The following is a 12,985-nucleotide window of genomic DNA, read 5'->3' as shown; positions in this document are numbered from 1 at the left end:
ATTTGATCACGGGTCCTGGGCTCTTGGGCAGGTGAGGAAAATGTTCTAAAATTAAGTGATGTCAGTGGCTGCACAGCCCCGTGGATATACTAAAAACCAGGGAACTGTATGTATACTTCAAAAAGGTGAATTTTATGGTATGTGAATAAGCTCTCAGTAAAGCTGCTTTTTTTAAAATGGGGGCAAATGATACAGTCATGTTCTTCTTTAAGAAAACTTACTAAAATCAACAAGGAAATTTAAAAATTATGATAGTTTGTTTTCAAGAAACACGCCCGTGTACCTCGGTTGTGCGGCAGTGTGGTCGAGCGGGAAGGGACCGGTTGCCAAGACCGCCGGGCTCCTGGGCTGCCGCGTGGCCGGCTGCGGGGCTCTCAGAGCGGGGCTTGGGCCACTGCGGGGGCGGCGGGGGCGCCGCTCCAGCTTCCGAAGAGGGAGAGGAGACGGGGTGCGGGTCCGGGGGGGAAGCGGGGATTTGTCCACCAGCGCGCTTGTCTCTCCTCCCTCCCGGTCTCCTACCACACTTTTGTATTGCACCCTGTTAACCATCAGGACCAGCCCCCCCCCCCCCCCCCCGGGTCCCTCGGCACCCAAGAGCTTCGCCAGGCGCGAGGCATGTATTGTTTGGCCCAGGAAAGGCGGCGGACTGATGACCGGACTAAGCGCCTTACAGTGACCCACCGGCCCAGGCCGCGGGGATGCGGGCGGGTGACAGCGAAGGGGTCAGCGGGAGCCGGGCCCCCGCCTCCGTCAGGGGGGCGGCGGCCGCAGCCTTTGTGCCGAGCCGGCCCCGGCTCCCGCCGCTGGGGGGCAGCCTCGGGCACGCGGACCCCCGACAATAGCGCGAGGGGTGGGGAGCCGCGCGGGGCCGGAAACTTTAGCTCCCGTCCTGGCGCCGCCTGCGCCGGGCGCGCCCATCTCCCGCGCGGTGCGGGCGCTCGGCGGGGCTGCCGCGGAGGAGCCTCACCCGGAGCAGGGCGAGGGGCGGCAGCGCCCGGCTCCCCGCCCCGGCCAGGCTGCTCGCGGGCCCGGCCACGCGCGAGGCGCCGGCACCGGGCCGGCGGGCCGAGCCCGCCATGGGGGAGGCGCCCAGCCCCGCGCCCGCGCCCGCGCCCTGGGACCGGGGCTACCTGGACCGCTGCTTCGCCCGCCACCGCGTCTGCATCTCCTTCAGCCTGTGGCTCTGCGCCGCCTCCTGCCTGATCGCCGCCCACGCGCTGTAATGGGACCGGGACCGGGCCGGGGTGGGGTGGGGGGGGTCGCTCGGCTGCGGGGTGACGGGGCGCTGCCCCCCCCCACTCCCTCCCTCTTGGAAACCTAGAGGGAAGGGGGCAGAGAGGGGGAGGGTGCGGGAGGCAGCGCAGGTCCAGGATCGAAAACAGCACTTCTCGGTAGACTGAAGGCGGCTGCTCCTTGCCGGGCTCCACGCGCGGGGGCCGGGCCGTGGGCCGGCAGCGGGCAGGGCCGGGAGCCTGTCCCCGTCGGTCAGCGGGGCGGGCTGGAGGAGCGGTGAAACCTCCGGGCACCTTCCTTACGTAAATGGAAATAACTCATAGGACTGGGGGGAGAATTAAATGAGTTACCCCCGGCGGGGCGCGCAGTAGGTGCTCACTAAACATCATCACGAGTGTCCAGCTCCGCCGCCAAGCCGTGCGGGGGGGGGGGGCAAGGACCTTGGACCAGTCTCTGGATGTTTCTGGCCTCCGTTTCCCGAGGCGCTCTTAGCTGGGAAATGGAGAAGGGCCGACCTGACTCTGGCCAGAGTTTGCCCTGGTCTGTCCAGCACGTGGGGCGGTTTGGCCAGGGGGTTCTGAGGGTGAAGACTGGATAAGGATGGCCTGAAGGTCTTTAGTCCCAAGCTCAGATGGATGGTGCCCCCCCAGCATTCCCTGGCAGAGGGGAAACGACTGCCACCCCCGGGAGACTGGCACCCGCCCACTTTAGGCACTCCATGGATGTCCCCCTCAGATGTCTGATCGTGTTACAAACTCTCAGCCTCACCTCAGTCGCTGGAATAGGAATAACAAAAGACACTAGAACATTTACTGTGGGCCTGCTGTTGCATTCATTAACTCATTTAATCCCTGCCGCAACCCCAGGAGGCAGGGACTGTAATTACCCGTTTAGATCAGGAAGCCTGAGGTTCCCAGAGGTTAACTAACTTCCCACGTGAGTGGAAGAAACTGAAACCCCAGATCCTATTAGAAAGGGGCAGGCGTGTGAGTATTAAACCAGCCAGACCAGAGGATGGAAACTGAGGAGGTGCTTTTAGTGCCGTCTCCTTTGTTCCTCACAGCCACTCTCTGAGGTCTGCATTAGCAGACGTTTTACTGACCTGGAAACCCAGGATTGGAGAGAGCAGGTAACCTGAGTGCCCAGGCGGGCCGTCCGAGACCAGAGCCTCTGCTCCTCACGCTGCCTTAGGTCTGGACACACTGTGTTTAGGACTTCGCCGTCTCTGAACTTTCCTTTGTCTTTAGGGACTGTATCTCCTCTGAATTATGTGTGAGCTGGGTTAGGCCCAGCCCAGCATCCCCAAACCCTGAGAGCTGGAAAGTGTCTGGATAGCAGCAAGGGACAGAGCGAAGCCTCCATGAGGCTAGAAGGCCCCCTGTTGACCCACCACTGATTCCCCTTTCTCCGTAAGCCTCAGTGTTCTCCACTTTCAAATGGGAGAGTTGAGGTAACTTCTTTCTAATCGGGGCCTAACTCAGAGAGTTTCTAATTTAGAGTCTTCGCTCCTAGACTTTGAATCAATGTCAGGAGCCCAGGGCCGAAATTAAAGGATGCTCTTCCTACTCTGAGCGGCAGGCTTCCCAGGGGATGTTTGGGAGCCTAACAGCCTTCCATCCCCACCCGTGATTCCCAAGGGCTGATGCTCACAACCAGCCAAATGTGGAGTCCTGCGGATGTGGAGTGAGCACTACCCTGCGCGTCCTCAGGGCGAGGAAATGAAACCAAGGATTGCAATTGCGATGCCTCGGTTTCGCCATGGAAATGTGGCAGGGAAACATCTAGAACAGAGTGTTTCTGAGGTCCAGTCAGTGCTGCTGACAGCGAGACCTCTGGCCCCTTCCAGCACGTTCTGCCTTTCTGAGCTTGTAGTGGAGAGGCCTTGGGGCGAGGTTAGCCCGAAGTTCCGTGCCATCTTCAAGGAGTTTTGCTCTCCCTCTGCGTAAAGAACACGTGCCCCAAATGAAAGCAACTTGGATATGGGCTGGCGACTCCCTTACACGATGGATTAGAAGGATTTCATTTTAATTTTAAACAAGTTGCCATTTTAAATTTAGGCAATTAATTCTGCTCTGCAGTAAACTACAGTGATTGGGTTACTTTTATAACCCTCCTGTTTCTTGTCATAAAATAAAACCCAACAGCTAGTTTGTCAGCACTGGAAGGTGGTCATGAACTTGAGTTGGCCAGATTTGTAGGAGGGAAGAAATTTCTCTTCATTAGAGAGGCAGGTCTGGCTCCCATCCCAGGCTGGGGGCCTTTCTTTTCTGATTTGTAAAGCACACCCTGAATACCTGGGGGAGAGAGTGCTTCATAAGGACTCAGTTACAGTTATCTTTTTCAGACACCTGTTTTGGGAGCCCAAACTTATGGCTTCCTTATTCTGTCCACACCCCTGTCTGTCCCCACAGGCTTCTTTATCTGAGATGTACAAAAAAATCCAGACAGGACCAGTCAGCGCTGTGTGCTGCATGCTGCCTCCTGGCCAGCCTGTGTGACGTGGTCGGGGCGATTCTGGCCAAACAGCTCACGATCCAGGTGCGTCAGTCCCCTAGGTGACCGTGGCTTCTGTCTTGTTTCCTCACAAGGCACAGTTTGCCTCAGGGCCTGTGTTCTTGCTGGTCTTTCTGTCCCCCTCTAATGCTTTTGTCCAGACAGCCGCATAGCTCACTGCTCACCTCCTTTAAGTCTTAGCTCAGAAGCTACCTTCTCAATAAGGCCTCCCCTGACCACCCACTTACCTCTGCCACAGACACCCTCATCCTGCCTGTTTTTTTCCATAGCTTACCCCTAATGCACCATCTACTTTACTTACTTAGTATGTGTATTGCTTATTATATTTAACCCCTACTAGAATGTCAGCTCCACAGGAGCAAGAATTTGTATCCACTACCGTATCTCCATCACTTAAAACCCCAGCTGGCACATAGTAGAAGCACAATAAATAGTGATTGTTCTTGCTATTGCTTTTAGAGCCTAGGGCCCAGCCTTTGCTCATGCAGGGGTGTCTGAATCCTTTCTCAAGTGATGATGAGGGCTTTCGGGTGAGTGAGAAGCAGCTATAAGTTTTCCCAAAGTCTAGGCCCTCAAACCTGTATAGTAGGGGCCGATTCCAATACATGTATCTCAAGGAAAACCTGTGGCCACCCCTGTAGGGCCACCTCATAGGGCTACTTCTGACCTTGTGCCCACCCAGCTGGACATGAAGGAGGACAGACTAAGAATGGATTGGGAGACACAGATTGGGAAAGTTCTAGACACTGCTTTGAGCAGTATTGTCTCAGAAACAGATCGCTTTTCACTGTGGGTGCCCGTTCTCATTAGGTAATGGAAAGTGATGAAGCCCAGCCCAAGTCAAATAATAATAGTTGACACTTATAGCACTAAGGGCTTTTCATGTATTAGCTCATTTGATCCTCAAATCACACTGTGACATGCGTACTCTCATCCTATTGCACACATGTGGAAACTGAGGCATAGAGAGGTTAAGTAACTTCTCTAAAGTCACCCTCTAGTAAGTAGCAGTCCCAGGATTCAAACCCGTAAATGCACGCTCTTAGCACTAACCGTGCTGTCCTGGTAGCTAGTGCATTTATAGGTGGGTGCATTTTACTTTCCTCCAGGCGCTGGCCTAAGCACTTTCCATGTATTGACTCATGTAATCTGCTTAAATGGTGAGGGAGGCACTGTTATTATCTCTGTTTTACAGATGAGGAAGCTGAGGTCAGTGGCTGGGCCAGAGTTACACAGCAGAGGTTACACGGTGAAGTGGAGAGACCATGGGCTAGGAAGCAAAGGGCTGGGTTCCTGGCCCATCTCTCCCGATGGGTAGCTTCATTACTCGAGAATAGTCATTTAAGCACCCACCCCCACCTCCTTATCAGTCAGAGGGAGGTGATCTTGACCCTTCTTGGGGTTGGGAGTGGTCCCTGGAAGCAGTCCTCAGTGGAACACATGTGAGAGGGGATCCAGGATGAGAGGTGCTGTGGTTGCTGGAACATTTTGAACATCAAGACCGTTTCCATCTGCTCCCAGGTTTTCGCTGGTGCCTACCTAGCAGCTGTTGACCTGGTGAATTTTGTGTTCATTCTCTTCCCAGTCTGCGGCCCCAAGTTCAAGTCTAATTCAGGTGAGTGTGACCGTCTGTTCCGCTCTTCATTCATGCTCTCACTCATCAGCACGCTGAGTGCCTTTGTCTTGTCCCACCTGAGCTGGACCCCTGCAAGGCACAGACAAATGAACGACCCAGAGGAGGGAGACAGGGCCCTACGCGTCTTTAGAGGTGCTAGTGGGGAGGTGTGTGCACTGTGGGCACCAGCGGGAGAGAAGAGGCTGCTGGTGCCGGGGAAGGAGGTGATGATGGAACTGGGACTGCAGGGAAGGGCATTCCCTGAAAAGAACAGTGTGAGCGAAGGCCAAGAAGAGGATGATGGTGCACGGCTTTGGGGATGAATAGTGATGTCTCAGTGTGCAAGTCTGGGGTGGCCAGTGAAGCCCCATAGCTTCCAGAAATGGATGTCAGGGATGGGCATGGGTCTCCTCAGGAAAAGTGGGGACTGTAAGTGACTGAGATGGGATGAGTGGTCGAGTGTGTGGGACTGGGGCATTCCCAAAAAGGGACAGCAATGTCCTTGGACCCTTGTCCAAAAAGGAAATGTTTGCATCAGTGGGGTAATGGAAGATGCTCTCAGCTGCCTAATGCTGCCCAGAGGAGAAATGCTCTTATTAGGACTATTTAGAGGAAAATCTCATATTTCAAGGAGACTTTCAAAGACAATGCTCCTTGTCCCACTCAGTTTCAGTGCCCTGGCACAAACTCATTCACTCACTGATGCATTCACCAGGCTGGTGTCAGTTCTGCTCTGTGCCAGGCTCTGAGGAGACTGTAGAAGCTGCCAGGGCATGGTGCCTGCCCTCAGGCAGTTCCAGTCTAGGAGAGGCGACCATGTGCACTCAGATACATGTATACAATAATGGGAGTGTCACCCTGCCTTGAACATAAAAGTTATAAGTGGACCGAGGAAGGAGAGAGTAGAAGCCGTGCGTGCGTGCGTGTGTTGGGGGGGGGGGCATGGTGGAGAGGAAAGACTTCTTCATAGAGGTGGCACAGCCATAGAGCCTTGAAGGGTCGGGAGGATCTGGCCAGGAGAACAGCGTGGGGATGGGAATCTGTCCTGGCATCGGGGTTGGGTCAACACCAGCCTGCCACGTTCCCAGGAACCATATGGGATTTTGGTCTGTTGCAGGTCAAGGCTCCCAGGAGAGGACAAGGAGGCAGCGGCTCAGCGCCAGCATATTTGCTCTGACCCTGACCCTGAGCCTGGGGCCCTGGTGGGCTCTCTGGGCTGCTGTCCCCAAGGCTTCAGGCCTTTTCCAAGGGCCCCAGCGGAGGCTGCTGGGAAGCCTGATGCAGGTGAGGCTGAGCCAGCTGGGGGCACATGGGGGGAGTGACGGTCCCTTCTCGCCTCAGGGTCCCAACAAATGCCTTGGGGGGGGTGGTGGACAGGGTTAGCCTTTGTTGGGAGGAACCCACTGAAAGCAGGAAAGGATGGGACTGGGATGCATGGTGGCCTCCTCGGGGTGCTGAGTGTATCACCTGCTTCCACAGGATAACACTGAAATGTTTGGCTACCTGCTGGGTGGCGTCGCTGCCTTTGGCTCCTGGGCTTCCCGGATCCCCCGACTCTCCAGAATCGTGAGGCTGGGGCTGGGCCTGGGACGGTGGGTCACCCTGGCAGGTTTTAGGGCATTTGGGAGCATTGTCAGCTCCAGGTCACAAGGGCGGAGGGGTGATGTCACCCCATGTGTGGGGGGGTGGCTGGCTGGCCCAGAAGTGCTGAGGCCTCTCACTGGAGAGCCCACTGCATTCTCTCCATTTCTCATAGCAAATGAGAGGCAGGTGCTCAGGAAAAAGTCACCAGGGTTAGAGGAACAAGAGTCGCATCAGGAAATGAGGTTTTAGGGGATAGAATCATGTAGCTACGGGGTTCTGTGTACTCGAGCTCATCTTGTTGGCAGGTATCTTGCAGGCATCCAGGGTGAGGAGAGACCTGCGTTGGCCAGTCCCGGGGGGATACAGATGTGACTTGAGACACTGTGCTTGCCCTCAGGAAGCTGTCTCATGGAAGACACAGAAACACAAAGCAGGATAGTTTAATGCAGGACAGACAATAAGTGCACCCTGGGGGACTTGCTGTGGGCAGAGGGTTTGCCCTCCAACCTGCTCTGCCACCAGGCCCTGGGTCTTAGCTCTAAGGCAGGCGGGGACAGTGGCAGTGTTCCTCCCTGCCCAGCTCTTTCCTCTTTCTGCCCAGTGTCGGGGTAAAACGTTTCCCTCCATCCACCTGTGGGCCCGGCTCCTGTTGGCCCTGGCTGGCCTCCTCTACGCCTCAGCCATTGTGGCACATGACCGGAGGCCTGAGTACCTGGTGCGGGCCACCCCCTGGTTCCTGACCTCCCTCGGCTGTGCTGCGCTGGACCTCGCTGTATCTACCCCAGCCCACGGGTGCTCGACTCCCTGCCCATGCCACTCCCTCCTCTTGCTAGACCCAACTCTCTTGCTAGACCCAACTCTCTTGCTAGACCCAACTCTCTCCCAGGGCCAGGAAGGTGGTTTGAAGCCTGAGGCAGGCAGACACAATTGCAATGTGCAATTTTGTGTTTGGTTCCTTTTTTAAAAAAATAAGAATAATTATGTTTTGGCTGGAGCTCTGTGAAACAGCAAAGGGGCTATGATGGTTCCTGGCCCTGGGATCAGAAGAGCCAGGTTCCAGTCTCAGTTCTGCTCCTGACCTAGGTCAGTCCCTGCCCTCTGTGAACCTGTTTCACTCATCCTTGCCTTGCCTTTCTCCCAGGCTGGGGGTTGGCTTTGCAAGCTGACCTGCAGCGCAGGGGTAATCGTTCCCTGTGTTCTCTTGGGTACTGGAGCCTCGGTTGGGGCAGCAGAGATAAAAGTTGACAAGGGCTGCCCTTCGTCAGTGATTGTGAGCACCTTGCTGGTTCCCCGAGGGTGTTGCCTGATGTGCTGACACACTAGTGACCTTGGCATGAGGACCTCAAGGGCAAGCTAAGTGCAGACAGTGGTGGGTGGAGATGGTGTGTGTGTGAGCGGGGGGGGGGGGGGGGGGAGAAACCTGTGTAAAGCATAAATAGTTCAGAAACTGATTTTCTCATGTATTGTGTTAATTTGCTAGTGGATGGGTGGGGGGAGATAGAAGAGAGTAAAGGTGGGATAAATGGTGATGGAAGGAGACTTGACTTGGGGTGGCGAACACACAATACAATATACAGATGATGTATTATAGATTGTACCCCTGAAACCTGTATAATTTTATTAACCAATGTCACCCCAATAAATTCAATAAAAAAATTTGCCAGGGCTGCCACAACAAATCGCCACAAACCTGATGGTTTAAACAACAGAAATTTATTCTTTCAGCTCTGGAGGCTAGAAGTTGGAAATCCAGGCAGGGCCCCATTCTCTCCGAAGGCTCTAGGGGAACCTTTCCTTTCCTCCTCCAGCTCTTGCTGGCTCCTGGTGCTCCTTGGCTGTGGCAGCGTAATTTAACTTCTGCCTCTATCTTCACATGGCCTTTTGTGGACCCCTGTGTGTCCTCTCCTGTTGTCAGGACTCCTGTCATGGGATTTAGAGTCCACCCTGATCCACTGCGACCTCACCTTAACAAATTATGTCAGCAAAGATCTTATTCCCAAATAAGGTCACATTCTGGGGTTCCAGGTGGACATGAATCCTGGGGGACACTGTTCAACCCACTGTAGGTATGGTCCCTGTAAGCCAAGCCCTTCGGGGAAGATGCTTTTCAACATGCTTTTGTTTAACAAGTATTTCCCAAGTGCAGGTCTTACTGGGTGACAGGCTCTTGAGGGGGAAAGGAGAGAGAGAGAGACCCGGCCCTGCCCTCAGAGGAGCTCCCTGCCCTCAGGAGGCAGAGCCCGGGGTGGAGCCCCGGTGCAGAGCTGAGGGCCGCACTGGCCGGAACTCTCCATCCACTTCCTTGGACCTTAACTGCACTTCCCAGATCATTTTCCTTTCCTGGGTGATGAAAAGCAGGTTGAGGCGGGCCTTGGGATTCGCCTCCGAAGCCGGCGAGAGCCCCGACACCCAAGCCCTTCTGACCTGCGCAGAGAAAGAGGAACACGAGGAGGCCAGGCCTCGCGGGCTGGAAAGCCGCTGGTCCCCGCAGGGTTTGCACGTGGAGGGGGCAGAGGTGGGCCTGGGGCCTGGATCCCCTGAGCTTGGCCGCTTGGTCACTTTTAAAAAACACTGTTTATGCCCAATGCTAAGGGACCCTGAATAAACAGTATCCTCCATTTTCCTAATTACAACATACTTCATATAGTTTTGAACACTTTAGTAAATTTCAGTATATTTTTAGCAATGTAGATGAAATAGTCCAATGTCCACTTATACTGCTTAGTAATTTACCTACCCATATATATTTAACTATACATACTACAGAAATTAACATGTAATCTGACTGAGTCGGTGAAATAGAAGATGGTGGTGGGTATGGCCAAGGGGAAGGGTTTATATTGGTGGGCGGACCAAAGACCCAGGTTCCCGTGAAGGCTCTACTGGGAGGTTGTTTTCATTCCATTCTAGCAAATGTTACGAAATTATATCCCAAAAAGGAGCTAAAATGTGTAAAGAGTGCCCTGCGTGTCTGGTCATTCTGAGGGCAAGGAGTAGAGCCTGTGCAATATCTTGGCAGTGGTTCTCAAAGTGCGGTCCCTGGGCCAGCATCACCTGGGAACTAACTTGTTAGAAATGCAGATTCTAGGGCTCCACCCAGCTCTCTGAAATCCTAAACTGGAAGTGTTTTAATCAGCCCACTGGGTGCTTCTGATGCCCACCACAGCTTGAGAACCACTGCTTTACGAAGCATTTGTTTAGCACCTACTGCGTGGTTCCCAGGCTTTGCCGTACTTTAGAATCATCTGTGAGGCTTTTAAACTTGCCAAGTCACATCCATACCATTAAATCAGAATATCTAGGAGGAGGGGGCTGAGAGCTAAACATCAGTTGTTTTGTTTTTTAAGATTCCCAGGTGATTTCACTGTGCAGTAAAGTTTGAGAACCACTGACCTACTGTGACCTCAAAGAGATAATATGCCTTTTTATAGGAAGCAGAAAGTGAGATGAGCCATAAAAGAACAGGAAAAAAACCAAACACTTTAGGGTGGGTTTTTTGTTGTTGTTTAAAAGAAAATGGGACCTTGTTTTTAGAAAACGTCTCCTGACTTAAGAATTCCCCTGTCTGTCTTCCCGTCTCTGCTTGAAAGAATGCGGATTGGGTGCCTCTCACTGCACTACCACACCGCAAGTCATTCAGGACGACGACAGCCATCAGTCACTACATGGAGCTGACCATCCAGCCCGTGCAGCAGGTAAGTGGCTGTGGGCCGCAGCCAGGTGTCCAGAGGGTGGGAAGTAGTCATGGAAGGCTTCCTGAGGGAGGTAACACTTTAGCTGCAGGGTGCGCAGGGTGAGGCAGGGAAGCATGAAAAAGAGGAAGGGGAGAACAAGACAAAGAGGGAAAAAACAACAAAAAAGAAAAAGATGAAGGAGCCGTCCAAGGCCTCAGTGCAGGGCAAATGGGGGGAGATGGCAGGGTGGAGAGGAGGCAGGAGTGATATCACGCTACAGAAGCTGACTATCATCGGGAGGTAATGGGAGCCCAGGAGGCTTCAGGACTGGAGACTCGGGGTCAGACGAGCAACTTCGAGCCTTCACTCAGGCAGTGTTGGAGAACAGACTAGGGGAGAGGAGGCTGGAATCGAGGTGGTCAGTGAGGGACAGTTGCAAGTCCAGGAAAGGGGTGGCGTGGCCTGAACCAAGGCTGGAGCAGAGGGAGAAGCAGGGGTGGAGTGGAGAGAGTTGGCAGGTAGAGCTTTGGGGGGAGTGAGGATGTGGGGGTGAGAGAGATTGGGGCTCCACGTGTCTCCCAGGGTTCTGGCCTGCGTGCAGGGGTCCTCAGGAGGAAGAGAGGTAGATAAAAGAGGGAAAGAGGTGACAAGTGCACTCCACGTCCCATTGCCCCACTAGGACTGTTTTTGTTGAGAGATTACCGGCGACCTCTAAGTTGCTAAATCCCAGGGTCACTTCTCTCCTACTTGAGATTCAACTCACTTGGCCACTAGCTCCTTGGGATTTCTGGGGCCCTCACTCTCCTGGCTTTGCTGCCACCATCACAGGTCTTCTTTCCTTGTCACTTCTGCTGGCTCTTCCTGGTGAGCTTGACCTTAAGGCTACAGGACCCCCTCCCCATTTATCCCGTTCCAGTCCCACCGTCCCACAGCTCACGCACCGGCTCTTGCTGCTTTCTCCCGGTGTGTCTCCACCCTTTTCCCCTCCATCCATTCCAGTTTGGGCTGCTGGTTGCCTGTGCAGGCGCCACGGGGCATCTCACGCTTACCGCGTCCAGTACAGGATTCTGGACTTCCCTGCCCAGACTCTCCCCTCTTCCTGATCTCAGTAAAGCACACCACCATCTGTGCAGCTGGTCAAACCCCAAATTCCTCTCTTCCCCTCACTGCAGGCCCATGCCTGTCCAATCCATTTGTGAATCTGTAAATACTACTTCTTAAATAGATCCACAGCCGTTTCCCCTCCACTGCTATTTCTGTCCCACCCTCTCCATCTGCAAGGGACTCTTACAATTGTAAATTACATCTTGTTTCTCCTTTGTTTAAAATACTCCTCTGGCTTCCCATTTCATGAGGAATGAAATCTAAACCCCTTACACAGACTTCCAAGACCCTGCCAGCCCAGTGCTCCCTCGCTGACGGCCTCCTTTCTCTCCCCCTCTTCACTCTTCTCTTGAGGCACAGATTTCTCTTCTTTCCTCTGCCTGGATGCTTTTCTTTCTTTCTTTCTTTCTTTCTTTCTTTCTTTCTTTCTTTCTTTCTTTCTTTCTTTCTTTCTTTCTTTCTTTCTTTCTCTTTCTCTCTCTCTCTCTCTCTCTCTCTCTCTTTTTCTTTCTTTCTCTTTCTTTCTCTTTCTTTCTTTCTTTCTTTCTTTCTTTCTTTCTTTCTTTCTTCTTTCTTTCTTTCTTTCTTTCTTTCTTTCTTTCTTTCTTTCTTTCTTTCTTTCTTTTTTTTTTTTTACATGGCTGCCTTTTCTTGTCTTTTGGTTTTCAATGAAAATGTCACTTTCTCCAAAGGTCTTATAACCGCCCACTGAGAAGTAGCCTCTCTCTCTGTCATATCCCTTTACTTTATTACCCTTTTCAATGCTCTGCAAAACACTTCCCACGATCTTTTACTTTTGTTTGTTGTCTGTTTCCTGCTGGGATATAAACTTTGTCTCCTTCTGTCTTGTTTGCCTAGACCCTGGTGTAGTCACAGGCTCTCTGTGAGTGCTGGGAACACTGAGTACGGTGGCAGCTGCCCCCACTGAGCTGCCCACGGGACATACTGACGATCAGAGAGTTTGGGACATAAGTCTAACTCTCTGTTGTTGCCCGTGGAAAGTGGGAGCAAATAACCTGTACTTGCTGTAAGTGAAGCTCAGGGATATTTGGAGCATGCCTTCACAATTAAGAGCCCACTTCCGCCATTAAGTCCTTCCTCTGATGGGAGGTTGGGTGGGTGGGTGATGGGAGGCCCTGGGGAAAAAGTGCAGGGAACCCTGGCAGCATCTGACCAAAGCTTTGCACAAGACATTTTTAAATCATGGAACTTCGGAAAAATAGTGCAAAAATGCATTTACTTTAACCCTTCCAGTACCTGC

The 12,985-nt window shown here is 53.2% G+C and overlaps 1 protein-coding gene across 11 annotated transcripts in view; it reads left to right on the top strand.

Annotated features, from left to right (window-relative positions):
• Positions 1–1,007: 1,007 nt before the first annotated feature.
• Positions 1,008–12,985, top strand: part of TMEM44 (transmembrane protein 44) — a 30,227-nt gene continuing 18,249 nt past the window's right edge. For 9 of the 11 annotated variants that reach the window (XR_013998839.1, XM_081137965.1, XM_081137962.1 and 6 more), the window contains exons 1-8: positions 1,008–1,219; positions 3,645–3,771; positions 5,269–5,362; positions 6,480–6,646; positions 6,842–6,928; positions 7,548–7,718; positions 9,273–9,461; positions 10,537–10,641. Coding sequence is in view for 10 of the 11 variants with exons in the window: in XM_081137965.1 (XP_080994091.1) it covers positions 1,077–1,219; positions 3,645–3,771; positions 5,269–5,362; positions 6,480–6,646; positions 6,842–6,928; positions 7,548–7,718; positions 9,273–9,461; positions 10,537–10,641 (1,083 nt within the window). In the remaining variant the exon portion in view is untranslated. The remainder of the gene's footprint in view (positions 1,220–3,644; positions 3,772–5,268; positions 5,363–6,479; positions 6,647–6,841; positions 6,929–7,547; positions 7,719–9,272; positions 9,462–10,536; positions 10,642–12,985) is intronic. The other 2 variants (XM_081137970.1, XM_081137963.1) reach the window with 2 other exon arrangements.

Source organism: Miniopterus schreibersii (genome assembly GCF_964146895.1).
Source record: "Miniopterus schreibersii genome assembly, chromosome: 5".
Lineage (NCBI taxonomy): Eukaryota > Metazoa > Chordata > Mammalia > Chiroptera > Miniopteridae > Miniopterus > Miniopterus schreibersii.
This window is presented reverse-complemented; position numbering and strand designations above follow the sequence as displayed.